The 17,621-nt window shown below is 39.4% G+C and overlaps 1 protein-coding gene across 1 annotated transcript in view; it reads right to left on the bottom strand.

The window, feature by feature from the left end:
• Positions 1 to 321: 321 nt before the first annotated feature.
• RASEF (RAS and EF-hand domain containing) overlaps positions 322 to 17,621 on the bottom strand; it is a 73,051-nt gene continuing 55,751 nt past the window's right edge. The window contains exons 15-17 of the mRNA XM_019750093.3: positions 13,605 to 13,724; positions 11,151 to 11,227; positions 322 to 4,632 (exon numbers count right to left, since the gene is read on the bottom strand). Of these exons, the coding sequence (XP_019605652.3) occupies positions 4,527 to 4,632; positions 11,151 to 11,227; positions 13,605 to 13,724 (303 nt within the window). The 3' untranslated portion in view covers positions 322 to 4,526. The remainder of the gene's footprint in view (positions 4,633 to 11,150; positions 11,228 to 13,604; positions 13,725 to 17,621) is intronic.

The following is a 17,621-nucleotide window of genomic DNA, read 5'->3' as shown; positions in this document are numbered from 1 at the left end:
AGGAACTAGCTAGGCAGTGTGGGGAGGTGGAGGGAGAGGACGGGTGTCAGAGAAAGCAGCTAACACCACGGGCATGGCAACGGCCAGAGCAAGTCCTGAATTTTTTCTACAAGAGCCTCGCTGTTCTCAGCATCACTCTTCAAGCTGATTGACCTGCTGCCCCACTGGCGAAGATGACCCGGCCATGCCATAGCACCCAACACCATGTGTTCTTTCTTTTCTCCCACTAGCCAGCTAGCTGCCCAGGCTAAAAAGTGTTTTAGTAGCACAGTTTCATGTAGACACCTCCTAGAATTAAAATGACTTCAGGGATGCCTGCAGTATAGTTTAAGGAAAAACACCCAAAAGGCAAAAGAAGCCTGCTTTATTGAATTTACAATGCAGAAAATATGTGTAGTTCCTTAGACATTTGCATTGCTATAAAAATTATACTTTATGGTATAATTATTAATGGTTTGAAGAAAAATAAACAGTATAGACGAAGTATGGCTGATACTATGAAAATGTAAACCATGTAAATCAAAATCATAAAATAATTATTCATACGTAAAGGCCTACTTAATATATACACATGAAATTTCTTACACACATATACAGTAAAAGCCCACAGAAAACCATCACTCTGAAGCTGATCACTGTACAAATATGAAAATAAATCTTTATCTTTAACCTCAATTTTTATCTTCAGCAAGAGGGTTGTGCAACTTGGCTTTATGCAAATCACATTTAGTATTAAATAATCAAGTGTCACATATGTCATGTAAAGCAGCAAGTGGAAAAACTAAATTATGAAAATGCATGAGGCTAAAAGTTAATAGTGAAAAAACGTCTCCTTATCCAACGCTCTTTTCCATGATGAAATTAAAATATTATCCAATGTGTCAGGATACATAAAAAAGGAGCATAGTATAATTGTGATTTTTAAAAGCTCTCAAAGGAAAAATTGAGACAAATGAGTTACTTGCACAGAACTATGCAATTGTATCAAATTAAGTCTAAATTAAAAACATGAAATACAGTCATGCTTCACATAAGGACAGATCAAATATATGACAGTGGTCCCATAAGATTGTAAAGGATTATAAGCAAAAAGTTTGTTTGCAATGTTGGAAGAAAAGGCTGGCCCCAGCTATGATGGATGTTGAATTTATTGCAGCTCTGAGTGGTTTAAATGGGGGGGGGGGGGGGGCTCAGCATGCTGACCACTTACCCTGTCCCCTCCAGTGGCTGGGCCTCGGAGTTGGGGAGGGAGTGAGAGGAGCCTGCCCACCCCCTCCACACTCCCACACTCCCACACACAAACTCACTTCACTCCATTTCTCTTTTTCTCTGTCTTTCCCCCCAGACCAGACCAGAAAAAACAAGTGTCCCTCTCCTTCTTCTTTCCTCCCTCTCTCCCTTGCTCCTCTCCTTTTTATTATTTCCCTTCTCAAGCTTTATATCTGGGTCACTTTCAATCTCTGCTATTTCTCTCCCCTTCTCTCCCTTGACATCTACTCCTGTCTACTCTCCCTCCGATGGCACCTCCCTCCACAGCCCTTCCCTGCCCCACCAACGAGCACACTTGTGCGCACACACATTTTACTTTTAGACTGTATTTTTACTGTAACTTTTCTATGTTTAGATCCACAAATACTTTGTGTTACAATTGCCTAGTATTCCATACAATAACATGCTGTACAGGCTGGCAGCCTGGGAGCAACAGGACATATATAACAAACCATCTAGGTTTGTTAAATGATGCATGACTGTATTTTTGTTCTTAGTGAAAATATACTTTAAATTTGAGAACACCTTCATGAAATCAAATGTTGGTAATAATCATGATTTCTTAGCAATGCAGCTGAAAGAGCTGTAAGTAGGTTTCCTTTAAACAAGATTGCTAACCAGAGCTATAAAGCTCTAATTTGGATTTTATTAACAAAATCTTTATCCAGGTTCGAATAGTTAAAGATGATTGCTTTGTCTATTAAAGGTGCCTAGCTAATCTAATCTAATTTAATCTAATCTAAATTTGGGTGTACTGGACATACAATTCAGAAGCAAAACCCAAAATAATACTTCTGTATCAAAGGTATACTGTTACGCTGTTTCCCCGAAAATAAGACCTAGCCGGACTGTCAGCTACAGCGTCTTTTGGAGCAAAAATTAATATAAGACCTGGTATTATATTATATTATATTACATTTTATTAATTATATTATATATTATAAGACCCGATCTTATTTTAAAATAAGACCAGGTCTTATATTAATTTTTGCTACAAAAGACACATTAGAGCTGATTGTCTGGCTAGGTCTTATTTTCGGGGAAACACGGTACATACAGATTCTAAGACAAATATAGAGAGACACTTTGGGGGAAAATAAATAAAGGCAACACGATAACATGTATACTAACAGTTTTGTGCAACTGCACCAAACATCTAAGTATGAATCCTATATGTCAACAAATATATGTCAGGTCCATTCTAAATGGGGCTCCACAGGCAAAGGGCAGTGGCAGAACTTTCAGCTTACCGTGTCACAAAATAACCACCACTCCCACCCCTGTTCAGTCTGATAGATCCCCATGAGCAAGGAATTCTTTTTGGTCAGAAATGTAAACCTTTTTTTCTGGGACCAAAAACCATAAAAAAGGAAACAAGAATTCATGGTGGAGTTGCTATGGACAGATACAATTTTCCAGTAAAAAGAACTAGATATCATCAATAGAGGGAAGGCATGCTTTTAAAAGCTAAGTGGTGTTGCGGCTATTTACAGTCAGTGTATGTAATGTACCTGGTGAATTTTCATTAAAACAAGAATTAAACTCGGGGAATTTGAGGTTTGATTATAAAAATCATAAACAGGAAAAAAACTGCTACAATTAATTGTTTTAATTCAACAAAAGGGATGTTTTTCGCCTATATAATACAATAAATAACAGCTATTACTTAAGTTTTGGGGACAAAGTATTTGGGGCCGGGATCTCTATGAACCAAGGGAAGTTCAGACCTCTGGCCGGGAATAATTTAATTGGTTCACACAACTGAAAACCAAAACCCAAAAAGCAGGCCTCACTGACCCACCCTAGGGTCTCACTCCTTTGGCTCTCAGAGACATTTCAATGGGGGAGTCTGGGAGGCATCGCAGGTTTAGAAGGAGAGCAAGACCAACCAGGTCCTTGGTGAGGATATGACTAGTTACATTAAACAAAGGACTCTGATTCCTTCCCTAACCGTAATTTCTCATTCAAAGAGATGATTTTCCAAAAACCATGCATAACATTTCTTTCATTGTTCATTATTTAAGGAAGTGAGGGAGTGAAGGGATTTGTATTATATCGGAGATTATGCCTTTAAACCATGGGAAGGTTTAAAAACCTGGATATTTTCATTTGGCAAAATGTTAAGTCATTCTAAGAGCTAGGGTACTTTTTAAATAAAATGTAATTCATATACCATAAAATGCACTTTTTTAAAGTATACAATTCAGTGGCTTTTAGTATATTCACAAAGTTGTGCAAAACCATTACAATGTAATTCCAGAGCATTTTCATCATCTCCAAAAGATATTACATACCCATTAGTAGTCACTCTCAGTTTCTCCCTTTCCCCAGCCCCTGGGAACCACACACTGGTATTTTTTTAAGAAGAGTGACAACTTTCCTGGGCATTGTACTTTTAGTACTACGTGGCTTTATATGTTTTCATTAGAATTTTTAACACTGAATTTAAACCATGGAGTTTGTAAGTATTCTGAGATTATAAAACACCCTCTTTTGTATACAACTATTTTTGTCACAAAAAATTATTTTCTTTATACATAAAAAAATAGATTTTTTTTTGTCTCTGCTGGAGCCTAAAAATTACCACTTTTTTCCCTCAATTAAATTCTGTTCTTGTTTCAAAAGTGAGAAAAATCAATACTGCAATATTTTAAAAATACAAATACCCAGAGTCCTTATTAACCGTGGGCTATCATGCTCTCCTTCCTACTGCTTAAAAGTGCGACAGACTGTGACGGCCAGGGCCAGCAAGGCCAAGCTGCCTTGTTTTATAGACAAGGAAACAGATAGAACGTAGGCTGTTGACATGTCTGAAACCACAAGGCTAGTTAACAGCAAAACTAGGATGATAACCCCCTTTTATTACTACTCTAGTATTAAATATGGGCAGGAAATGTTGTCATAGGTTATCTATGAAGTCAGCTACTGCATGAATCTAATTATGTCTGTGAGTTTCTACTACAGCTTTGATCTGAGCATGTGATTTTTTTTTCAGCACTTAAAAAACATTTACAAGTTATCTTTTAAGACTCTGTAAGGACATGACAAGTATATTTTAGATTTAACAAGAGGGCCCAAATCATTCATGGAATCGTAGTAAAAGAAGAGCTGAGTTTCTGGAAGGACCAAGAACACAGTTCAGACTTCCCACATGTCACAGTGTCCACAGGCCGCACGCCTCTGTGTAAGAGGCAAACATATCCCACACGTTCTGTACTCCGGAAGGTAAGAGTTCACAGGCCAAGGATGTGTCTGGTTTAACCCTTGCAACAATTCTTCATGTGGGTTGACTGTTTGGAACTGCTCCCACTCAGATTGGTGATGGATCTGCTGTCATCCTCGTCACTTCTTTTTTTCACCTCCCTGGAGAGAGAGAGAGGGAGAGATACAGGTAGAGGTAGAGGAGGAGATGGGATTACTGAGGCACAAAACTAAACCACAAATGACTCTGTAGAAATAAAAACGGCACTGCTGAGCACTTGCCATGTGCCATCCAGATGTTGTTCTAAATGCTTTATAGATGGTGGCTTATTTAGTCCTCACCAGCACCATATGAATTTGTTGTGTCCCATTTTACATTTTTATATACGTGTGCAGAATCTCCTTAGGTCACACAGCAGGAGAAGTGGCAGAGCTGGGATTCGAACCATGCAGGCTGGCTCCAGCACACCAGGCCACACACTCGGCATGCACACACACATGCACACACAGCCTCTTGTTCTCTCCTGTGGTTTCACAATCTTCAGCATCTGCCTCACACACAGCTCACTCTTAACATTCTGGAACCTGGCTCCCACCCCTGGCTGACACTTGCTGACATGAGCAAAAGCAATGATGACTGTATAACCATTCTTTAATTATACATGATCATGGGAGGTAACGATGGTTAAAATTCAAAAAAAAAAAAAAAAATCATCCTTTTGAATCTTCCTAAATTTCTTTCTAGAATTAACTACTAGAGGTAACACTGACAAAAGATCTCCAGGATCTTATGAAAGCCCCCTAGGGAAGTGTCCTTCCAAGTGCAGCCCTGGGGATGCTTGTGAAATATGCAGAACCTGAAGTCCTGCCTTAGATAAGCTGCATGACAATCTCTGTGGGTGAGGCAAGTGTGACAGCAAGTCCCCAGGTGTTCCCAAACAATTCCACCCTTCCCTGTCAGTGCCTGGTGCTTCCCCATAAAGAGGTGGAGCTTGTGCCCCTCCCCCTTGGTCAGGACTGGCTCTGTGACTGCTGAGACCAATTGAATAGCAAGAAAATGGTCTGCTGTGACTTCCAAGCCAGGAGTTAACAAGGCCTGGCTGCTCTGAGCTGCTGTTTAGGAAGTCCAGGGTTCCTCAATGGAGAGAGGCCAGCAGAGGCGCCCTGGGGGATGAGAGGACAAAAGGAGGGGCGCCCTGGTCGCAGGCATCCAGCCCGAGACAACCCAGTGGCCATCTGACTGCAAATGCAGGACACCCCCCAAGTGAAAGCAATTGAGGAACCTTCCAACTGAAGTCCAGCCAATTCTGGTAATTTCAAATTTAAAAAGTAGGTGTTGTTTTTAGACGACTAAGTTTTGAGGTGGTTTATTACAGAGGGGTAGATAGATGAAAGAAACTGTTTGTAACAGGGTGGTAGAAACTGGGAATCAGCAAATTCCCAGGAGAGCAATGCTGCCCAATAGAAATATAACGTAATCCACATATGTAATTCTAAATTTTTTAGTAGCCACACTAAAAAATGTAAAGAGGTAAAATTAACTTTATTAATATTTTTTATTTAACTTAGTAGAAAAATACCATTTCAGCATGTTATCAATACAAATATTAATGAGGTACTTTACAGTCTTTATACTGTCTTCAAAACCCAATATTTATTTAATACATACAGCACACCTCAATTTGGATCAGCCGCACTTCAGGTGGCCAGGGGCTACCAATTCGGTCAGCACAGCTCCAGAAGGAGCTGGTATGTGTTAACTTTTGAAAACCACTGCACTATGAGTAGGAAAAAAAAGGGAAACTAATTCTTGCTGAAAGGCCAGCTAATAAATACTATGGTACACGTTTTCACATTTTTCTTACTCAATACACCACACACACACTCCCGTGACAGGTGATAGGTGAACATTATTATCCTCACTTCACAGGTGAGGAAACAGACTCAGAAAAAGACACAAGGCAACCCCTGACACCCTGGAAGACTCATTTCAGACTTCTGACTTCCAGAACTGTAAGATCATATATTTTCGTTGCTTACACCACTAGGTTAGTGGGAATTTGTTACAGCAACAATAGAAAACTAATACGACTTCCAAATGCAAACTCTCAGTCATTTGGTCATTCAACAAATGTCCAATTTATGCCAAACTCTGGGATCCTCAATGAGTGAGCTCTGAGGGAGAGCCAGAGCTCTACATCAATCACAGCCAGGTCCCGAGATAGCCGCTACCACACATGAGCAATGTGCTGCAGGGACACAGAGGGTGCAACATGGCCGTGCTGGGGGCAGGGAAGGAAGGCCTCGTGGAGCTGGAGCTTCATGGAGACTGACAGCGGAGGGACTGCCTGACAGAATAGGAATTCACCTTCGGTTAATGAGCAAAGGAGATTTTGGCTGTAGGGAACAGCATGCATAAAGGCAAAGAGACATAAAAGAGTTTGCCATGACTGGAAACAAAGTTTGCTGTGTCTATAGATTATCATTCGTTTGGGAAGCAAGATAAGAAATATAATCAGAGCAGGAGGTCAGGTCTGACTATGAGGGAACTAAGCCACTTGCTAAGGAGCTCAAACTCTATACTGTAGATAGGACGCCAGCATGGGGTTGTAAGCAAGAAAGTAAGTATTCATTAGATTTTTATTTATGAAGATTACCCTGATTACAGGGTGGAGGATGAACTGATGTTGGAGAAACGCAGGGGCAGAAATTTGGGGGCCCCCTACACTAAGCCAGGCAAGAAATTCCCACACAATAAATTCTTAAGCCTGAAGCAAAAAATATGTACAGATTCAAGAAAGATTACAGAGAGGTCACTGAATCAACAGAGCCCCAGAACTCAATAGAGATAAATGACGATGGAAGAGAAGAAAGAGTTAAGATTGACTTCAGGTTACTATTTTTAATTATAATTTTGGTAGTTTCTTAAGGGAATATAGAATGAGGAATGACTCTGAAGAAAAATTAACACATTAGGATTTGGATATGTTGGGCCAGTAACGCCTATGGAATTTCACTTGATGGTGGGTGGGAATATGATTATGGAATCTTAAAAAGAGGTGAGAGTTGAAAACACAGAAATTGGAAGTAACCAGTTAGAAATAGTTCTAGTAACCATGGGGATGGAAGACATCAGGCAGAGAGAGACAGAGTAAAGAGGAAGAGAGTGCCAAATGGAATCCTAAGATTACCAATATTTAAATGGCAAGCCAGTGATTTAGATTAGTAGTAAAAAGTCCCAATTTTGCCACTTAGTAGTTGTGTTACTTTGAGTAAGGTGATCAAGCATTCTAATTCTCAATTTTCTTATCTGTACAATGGGTACAATAGCCATAGCATCCTCATAAGGCAACTCACATCTCTCCCTTCTGGGAAGTCCAATGGCCTCTATCAGCTACATATCATATGGCTGCCTAGTCACATGTTTTCTTTTCTTTTTCCTTTTTAATCTAATGTTAAATTGCACAGCCTGTCTTACATTCCCTTGATATCTCCACTGAACCATATACAAGGCTCTCACATGCTGAGTGTTCATAATAATGCAGACACCTGAAAGCAACTATTAAGGGAGAAAACTAGGTACCCGCATCACTCATCTGGCCTTCAGTTTCTTTAATCCACAAAAAATGTAGGCATGTCCACTTGAAGGAAATTAGAAAGATATAATCCCAAACATCTAAAACAGTTATAAGGCCAGGAAAATTAGATTATCTCACCAAAAACCACCATTTGCTTAACAACTGCTGTTTAAATGACTCAATCTTAGCAACAGATTTACACCCAACGGGCTCAGCAATTGCACTGAACAGATACATCAGCCTGAGCTTTTTGTGTTTTTCTCAAATTTCAGGCCATTGATCAATTAAATGCCTGTTGAATTTGAATCTGTGGCAAAAGGCTTAAAGCCTGTGGTTCTGGTGATAGCAAATTTACCTCCCAATGGACAATGGTGGTGATGAATGCCCTATCGGCACTATAGGGAAATTGCGTTTCTAGGAGAAACTTTTCCTGGGATTGAGAGGTTTTCCAAGAAAAAGCAGCGCAGTTCAGGTTGTTAACCAAACATTTACGGCCTCCTTTCAAAAAACGAATCCTTCAGACAGTGCAAATCCATAAACCCGTCTAGTTCAAGTTTTATGGTAATACATGGTGTGAAAGGGACCGTGCTGGGAGTTTTCTATCTTACGAGATCTAAATCAAGAACGTCTATGTTTTGCATTATACATAACCTTCTAAAGGCTGTAAAACACTTTTAAATGTTCATTGAACCTGTAGAAACTACACCACTTCCATTTAAGACTTAGGTACTTTGACAAGCAAATCTGAAGGCAGAGTATATATAAAGCAAATTAAAGTCTTTACATATGTGCTTTCTTTATAACTTTCATATTTAACACATCGCTAACATAACTAGAGACCCCAAACCAGGCCATAATTCAATACCAACAATTTAAAAAAGCGCTTTGATAAGTGATTCACAAGAAGTGCCCTTGTTATCAAAATGTCTATGCACACAGGTGTTTTAAGTAAACAAACCCAGGGCTGTGTGGAAGCTACACCATAAACAGGGCTGCCTCTTGGCCGACCCAACACGCTGGCAGGAGCAGATGGGGATGGGCGGTTTATGGCCTCTCCCATCTTTATGATACAATAAAGAAAATCGATTCCACACGCTGGGTGTGACCATGGCAGTTTGGAGTCGTTTAACTTTAATATGACCCTCCAAGACAATTTGGCATTAAATAGCGATTACTTTCTTCAGTGGAGTATAGGCTGTAATATTGTCTCAGCAGGCACATTATTTCCATCCATAGATTCATAGACTGTCAGAATCAAAAAGGGCCTTAGCGATAATTTTCTTCAGCCCCCTCCCTCATTTCATGGATTAGGAATGCCTAAAGGAAGACAGGGATTTGTTCAAGTTTTCCCAGCTATTCAGGGCAGATTTAAGGATGGACTTTGAGCTTCCTGACACCACAATCCTCCAGCACTCTGGGCAGAAGCCAACAGCCACGCCAAGGGCCTGGTCTGCTCAGACAGAGTAGCAATTCAGAACCACACTGCCTAAAGTCGCACTGAGCTCCTGTTCAGCCTTGGACCTAAGATGCTTTAAAGACCTACAGGTCCTCCCCACACCCATCTGGCTCAGCAGGCACATTATTTCCATCCAGGAATTCTCATGCACATTTTAATGAAATACCAATACAACCATCTAATTCAGCAAGAATTCACTAATTCACTAAGAAGTGAAAACACCTACTAATTGAGCAATTATTACATCTTTAGTCCATTTCATTGACTCTCCCATCCTCCCCATTTACTGAATGTATCTTCTTTGGCCAAAATGGCTGTGGACACAAAGGTGCATGGAATCCATAATTGCACCTAATTTATCAAGGTTTTATTTTGGGTCTTATTTGACAAATGTGATAGTAGCCTGTAATTCACTTGAATTTATACATGTTTAAATGTTTGTTTGCATTTTTTTCTACCTGTTCTAGGTCATACTCAAAGTTAGCACTGTTTTCGCTTTAAACAAAAATGATTTCCAGTGTGATATGGGGAGGTGGCTTTCTCTCTTGGATGGATGTCAAAGGAGATAATGCTCAAAGACTCTGAGTTCAAGTCAAGGCATCTTCCAAGCCCTGCCACAAACCAATGCCAAACAGGCCACCTAAGGCCATTTCCTGATTCTCTCAAGCGAGGGCCACAGTCTCTCCCAAGGCCTCAGTCCAAACCTTCTATTAACATAATTCTATTCTAGTAAGCACTATAAATATTGTCATTAATAGAAAAGGAGCATTTAAAATACTGCAAAGTATTTAAAATACTGCAAAGTATTTTGACTGTCAATGTTTACTAACAGAAGAGGCCAATTATCATACTAAAGTTAAGATCCTTGTAAAACTTCACAAGTAATCAGGGAAAGCACTATATGCCTAAAGTTATGTTTTCGCTTTGTCAACAATTAAAGGTCATTGGCAATGCACATTTTGATTTTTCTTCCCTTTTTTTGGACATGTAATCCTGTTGAGCCAATAAAGAATCATCCTTTCACTTGTGGCAGAAAACTAGGCAGAAGAGATAAATCTAACAGATAATGTTTTATTTCTTAAGAATACTCTAAGGATTAAAATACATTTATATCGAAGCTCCTCAATGATGCAATTTTTTTATTCTAACTATGACCCCAAATGTTATTTATTATTAATACCATTGCTATAGTTTAATAATTACTTAGGTAATAATTTTAACAAAGAGCTTCCAACTGGCATGATATACAATTTGCTTTATTGAGGTGTTTTTTTTTTCCTTTACCCTGGAAAATGTCATAACAGTTATATTCATAAAAGTCTCTTGCGTTTAAACTCTAGTTCCTGGAAATGATTCATACAAGTCAACTATTAGCTTTGTGGTGACATTTTGCAGAAATGTCAACGACACCACTGATGCACCTGCTTTGTTTGGCAGTAAAGGTATTTTGCCAATGTTCACAGTGAACAAGCAGCATTACCAGTTTTAATAAAATCCATGTTGAATTGTTTCTCTAACCACTATGAAAGACAAGACAGTGTTTCCCAATGTATATTCATGTTATGGTCAAGAAATATTACACATGCAGCAACTAAGTGAAAATTCAATCCTACATCCAGTTTTCCAATTATGAGACAAAACTTTACCGGGCAAGATGGAGAACAGCTTCCACTACATTCGAACCATCTTTGGCACTTGTTTCACAGAATAATGCCCCATAGGTCTGTAGAAAGAAATATACACCATTAAATGAAGCTTCCAGAAATTTTAGCTCATAAATAAAATAATTTTTTTTATTTGCTAAGAGTGACTAGTAGCTATGAAATTGGATTCAGAATTTCAATACTTAAAAAGAAATGACTAGTTTGAGCCTTGTTATTCTAGAGACAGTTCCTAGTAGTCAGAGGATTATTATTTTGCATTGAAAAAATCCACAATACAAAATTTCATGTTTTAAGGTTCTTATTTCTAAAAAGTCACACACATGCTACCCAATGTTCTCTATTAAATTATTTTGAGAGAGGTAAAAATCAGAGCCTAAGGTAATCACTCATGAATTAAATGTCCATCAAAAGAATGTCTACTTTTGGCCAGCAGCTAACACACATCCTCTTTCACACTATCATCTTCTATTAAGATTTGGCAGCATGCATGTTACTAAAACCAATGGACATTTTTTAGTCCTCTATTATTCAACCTTCCAGCAGTTATGCATACAATCATTGATCATACCATTCTCCTGCTTCAAACCTTTCAGTGCTCCCTGTTCCACTCCAAGTAACGTTTAAATGCTTTACCACAGCCAACAACACCTAGTTTGTACATGGCCCCAGCCAACCTCCCAGCTTCCCTGCCACCATTTTCTCTCACTCACAATGTTCCAGTTACCCTCCCAATTCCCTCCCATCTCAGGACCTTTGCACCTGCAATTCCCACTACTAAGGTTCCCCTCTACCCTCATCAACCCACTTCTCCAGACTGACTCCTACCTATCTTTTGGATTTCTAGGTAATCCTCCCTTGAGTTAAAATTAAGTGTTTTCTAACTGATACTTGCTATTAGGTCTTCCTATTATAAAACCTCATATCCATCTGTATTTTTCGTGCATAGCACTTGCCACAATTGTAACTGATGAACTTATTTTTGTGTGTGTTTGTCTAACAAGCTGGAGACAATTTCCCTTAGGAAAGGAGAACCGCGTGTGCTGTGGGCCTGGGTGTGGGGTACACAGTCCTTTGTGAGATAAGGAGAGGAAGGTGTCGGCTGCTCTGGAGCTGGGAGAGAGAGAGGAACCAAACAGCAGGGAAAGACTCCACAGTGGGACCTTAATGCACAAGCCTCAGAATCCATAGAAAAATCTCTAAAAGTCACAAAATAAATGGACTTCTAGTAGAAATGGGTAGTGCTGCTGCTGAGTTCTATGGCCAGATGTGATCAGGTGAAACAGAGAAAGCGTTTGAGGATACAGGAGGATATAGGAATGAGATGCATATACAAACAAACTTTGGAAACGCTGAGAAATCGTGGGGAGTGAAAAAAACTGGCACCTGGCGGGAATTATGAGCTCTCTAAGGAGGTGTGTGGGACAGAGTCTGACATGTGGAATATGTGCATTTAATGTCTGTCTCCCCCAGACGATGAACTACACGAGGACAAAGACTGTCTGCTTTGTTCTCTACTCTTCGCTCAACACACAATGAACTGCTTGTCACATGGTGGAGACCAATATATGTTGAATGAATCTCTTCTGTATTCATTGCCTAGTTTTGATATGTATCATATTTGGTTCACAGTTCTAAAATTTAAAACAAGAAATATTTCCTAACTTAAAATAGTGAAATTCAGATTTCTTTTTAAAGTTCCCGTGTACATGCTACAGAGAAGTCCTTTCATGGTGTTGATGACAGACAGCTATGATAGCAATGTCAAATCGGGCTGTTACGGTGTGAACTTCTGATCTGACCCAAGGTGAATCTGATTCCTTGGCGAGTAGGACAAGTCATAAGAGGCCTACACAGCCATCTGATACAATGATAATAATGGGCGGATAAATATTGCCCACAATAGTAACCTGAGCAGGAATGAGCTCCATCCTCTATAAATGCATAATAAAAAATAATTTTAGACTATTCCAACTAAACATAATTTTACAGGAAAAAAAAAAAAAAACAAGTCTTCCAATTCTCTTCCACCCATGTGACAGATTTCAATGTCCTCTGCCCCTTGGCATAGTAACTTTCTGGAACCAAACCCATCTTTTCAAAATAAGACACCCATTCTTTTTCCTTTACCTGGATTCCAGGACTAAGGAAGGATTCCAGGAACTAAGAGAGAGAGAAGAGGAAGACAAGATAATTCTGGCTCCACTTTGTCCGTGATACTCAATGGAGGGAAATGATCAAGTGATCATTTTACCTCTATGAGGGATTTAATTCTTGGTGAAATGATTTATATTCATGACGGGTAGAGAGAACTGGGAGTTCTGCCTGTCTAAGGGCAGAAGCTCCCTCAGACAGGGTGGAGGTTTGTCAAAGAACCTCTAAGCACAAGTAGACAAAAATGAAAGATCTTTTCCAGTTTGGACTCATTCTCACTCTTACCATGGCCAGTTTTTCTCCATAGTATCCTGCGACACATTTTTGTCCCTCTGCAGCAGCAGTATCACGAAGATCAGCCTTGTTTCCTACCAGCATGATAGGAATACTCTCATGGGTTGCATCCTACCACAAAGAAAAGAAGTGTGCATACATAAAATGTTGGACAAGTTATGATGATGACAGCAGCAGCTACCAATTCCAAATGCCTCTTATGTCCCATATGATGTATTGATAATATCCTGAAACCTCAAAATCTCTAAAAAGAGCCAAACGTTTTCCCGTTGCCAGGTGAGAACACTGAAATTCAAAGAGGTTAAATAGGAAACGGTAAGAGCCTGGGCCAGGGTCCAAATTGACTACATCTCCCTCCCCACTACACAAACCAATATAAATTCAAAAAGCATAACCACAGAATTACATTTGACACTGGTAACCACATCATTTTCTACAAATGATGTTTGACTCCAAAGAATAGTGATTATGTCAACTTCATTATCCTAGATACAAAACACACAAGTAATTTGTCAGCTATAAGGGGCCAAACTGCAGTTCGAAACTGTTCCACACTCACTACTATATGGCTGGCAACAAAAGCAAAGTAAGAAGGCCCTACAGTCAACATTTTTCTTATGAGGAATCAATTACCAATCACTCAAAGTAGCAGATTCTAAGGATAACACTTCCAAAACAGCATATGCAAATTGTCACACTTTCCCACATTCTCAGCAGAGCTGGTGGAAAGTAAGATGTGACAGGCAGAGCTGAGTGTGATAACCCACTCCTCCCACTCACTGGCTGCACATTGACTGTGTAAAAGCAGGCAAGTCTCTTAATATTTCTGCCTCAATTTCCCTGTTTTTAAAATGTAGGGGTTAGTAAAGGCATTTACCATCTCAGAAAGCTGTGATGAGAATAAGAGAAGATAACCTGCCTAGCACAGAAAAAACAGGTTTCTGGTTCCTAAACAAGAGCAACAGCTGCCCTGGCTAAGACATGTGGAAATTACTCTCTGTAATGCCTAGAAACACCCAGGTTCTCATTCAGTTTGGTGTTGGACCTAATACAGGATCTTAAAAAATAATGAAGTTATATTTGACTTCCTTTCCCGTCAGACCACTTTCCAATCTAAATGAAGGCACCACAGTGTGGTAAGAGCAGAGGGGAGAAGGGACTAAAAGGCCCTCCCCAAACCGACCCCATCAATGTATTAATTAATTATGTTCTTTGGCAATCTGCTCAGGATCTAAGGGGACATCATTTGGAAGCCATTAATCAAATATTCACTTAAGTGAGTCAAGAATCCGAGCATCAAAATGACTTCCCAAAGTCACATAGGTAAATACCTCCTTCAGGTCTTGATTCAAATATCACCTTCTCGTGAGGCCACCCTGACCACACCAATAAAAACTGCAGCCCACTGCCTCACCACAAGGCCCTTCACCCTGCCTTCTTTCGTTTCTATAACATTCTCACTTTCTATTATTCTACTTATTGTGTTTATTTATGTTTGTCGTTTGTTATATCTCCCTCGCTAAAGTACAAGCTCCATAAGGATAGGGCTCTTTGTTTTATTAACAGATATATCCCAAGCACTCAAATGGAACTTGCACAGAGGAGGTATCCAAAACATATTTTTGAATGTGTAAAAATCAGGATGCGATCTCATGTCTCAAGTATCTCCATTCAACTTTTACCCAAATATTTCAAACAATAAATTACTCTAGACAGATAAGTAAATGGCCATTTTATTTTACCCCTAATTTTATTACAAGATTTTGTAACTCAGTGGTTTTCTATCAAGGTGTATTATTAATTCAGAGGGTCCATTCACCACTGATATTCTACTTCTTCTTTCTCCTCTGGCATACCCTGCCAATCGCACCATTAGTTTCTACCCATATTTATAGTGGCCATATAAATTGTCCCTGTAGAACTTCCTCAAATTGGAAAGGGTGAGCCATGGCAAAGTTTAATCACGCCCATTTTCTTCCTAAGATGAAAGTTAAATGCCAGTGGTCTCTAATTTTTTTCTATATAACAAATTCAAGAATTCACCTTGAATTCAGTTTTCTTATTCTTCAGGCCCTGTGAAAGGTGCTACCAATAGCTGAAAAGGTCACTTACCCTGTGTAGGTGTTCAGAAAATTATGACAGTGGGGCTCCTGGCACATGCTACTACTGGTCACTAAGGACTATTTCAATACTGTGGCTGACCTTGCCTTTTGCGCTTCTTTTCCTTGACTATAATCCAAAGACTTAAAATGATGACTAAGTTCAACAGTGTCAACAACAAAAAGTTTTGCTGTAATTTCAAATGTCCATGTGTATGAGTTAGTTGGGATTATCCATTATTCTCTGGGCTCCTTGCTGTATCACAAGAAGGTCCATTTGTTTCCTTGCATAGATGCCTCTCCTCTATGCACTAACTGTACCTAGGAATTCCTTTCTTTACCTCAAAACTTCTTCTTATAATCTGCTGCTTACTCTGGTGCTTTATCAAGGGAGCAATGATGTTCAATCAGAATCCAATTCTAGCCCCTTTTCCAGCCCTAACCTTTAAATAACTATAAGCCAGCGACATATACTTTCTATGCCTCAGGTTTTTCATAAATGAAAGTAACAATATGTTTCTTTCTCAGATATATGACAGAGATGAATACAACATGTGGAAAATTTTGTGAAACAAAAATATTATATGAATGTCAACAGACTTTTATTGTATTTATAATAACTTCCATACATATTCCAGTAGAACAAAATGCACATTTATCACTAAGTTTTATTGTCAATTACAATGTCATGTCTCACATAATTTCTTTAGCTAGAAAGAGAACATTAATTCTGTTTTTTACAGTGTACAAAAAAATGCCCAAATAAAGAATCTGAAAGCAAACTTGAGATCAGACAGTAATCAGTTCCGTTTATCTACCCCTGTACTTAATGCCTGTTAAAAATGATAGATAACAGACACAGTTGAAAATTTGTGTTAGCCAATAGTTCTTTTTGTTTTGTTTTGTTTTCTGAGAGAGAATGCTGAACCATAGCTTGAAATGTAATTTTATGTTGATTAATAACTACTGGCAGCAAACTAACTGTGGTCAAATCATTTTCTGCTTTTAAAAATTACTTACCATGAAACCAAAGAATATGAAACCTCTTCAGATGAAAAATATGATTGCATTTGATCAAAAGAAAGTACAGTTACCACACATATATGAAATACAAATTGAGAGATTTCCAGTCAAGATGGCAGAGTAGGTAAACACTGTGCTTACCTCCTCTCATGACCACATCAAAATTACAACTAAACTACAGAACAACCATCATTGAGAATCATCTGAAGTCTAGCTGAACTATGTCCTATTTCTGAGGACATACAGATGAAGCCACCTCAAGACTGGTAGGAGGGGTGGAGATGTGGAATGGGCTAGTCCCACGCCCATGTGTGACTGTTAAAAATTGGGAGAGATATCTCAGCTGCAGATGTCCCTCAGCCCCCAGAGGAGTAGCTCCCCAGACCAGGTTTCCAGTGCCAAAAAGAGAAGTCCTTATAACTTCTGGCTCTGAAAAGCAGCGGAGATTTTGGCTGGGTGAGATGGAGGGTGACTGGAGTACAAGGTGATACTCTTAAAGAGCCAGCGCACAAACCTTACATGCTGATGGACTCATTCACTCTGAGCTCCAATGCTGGGGCAGCAGCTTGAAATGCACCAAGAACATCCGGGGAGGGACTAAGCTGCCTGGCTTCAAGGTTAGAGCTGGAGGAGCAGCTTTCTCCCAGACAAAAGTGCTGGTAGAATCCATAGTTTCTTTGTTGAGGCCTCCCTACTCCCCACATGCAAACACAGGCAGGCACCATATTTGAGTCTCCATCAACCTGGCTAACACCATTCGTTCACCCCACCCTGGCGATTCCCTGATACCCCACCCCACCCAACTTTTGGGTACACCCAAGCCACTCCAGATGGTTTTTCTGTACAGATAGCCTGTCTTGGCTCATGCTACAGACATTTCTAAAAT

This window comes from Rhinolophus sinicus, chromosome 16 (genome assembly GCF_057876585.1).
Source record: "Rhinolophus sinicus isolate RSI-liver-muscle chromosome 16, RSI-T2T, whole genome shotgun sequence".
Classification (NCBI taxonomy): domain Eukaryota; kingdom Metazoa; phylum Chordata; class Mammalia; order Chiroptera; family Rhinolophidae; genus Rhinolophus; species Rhinolophus sinicus.
The sequence above is the reverse complement of the archived record's forward strand: the minus strand, read 5'-3'. Positions and strand labels throughout refer to the sequence as shown.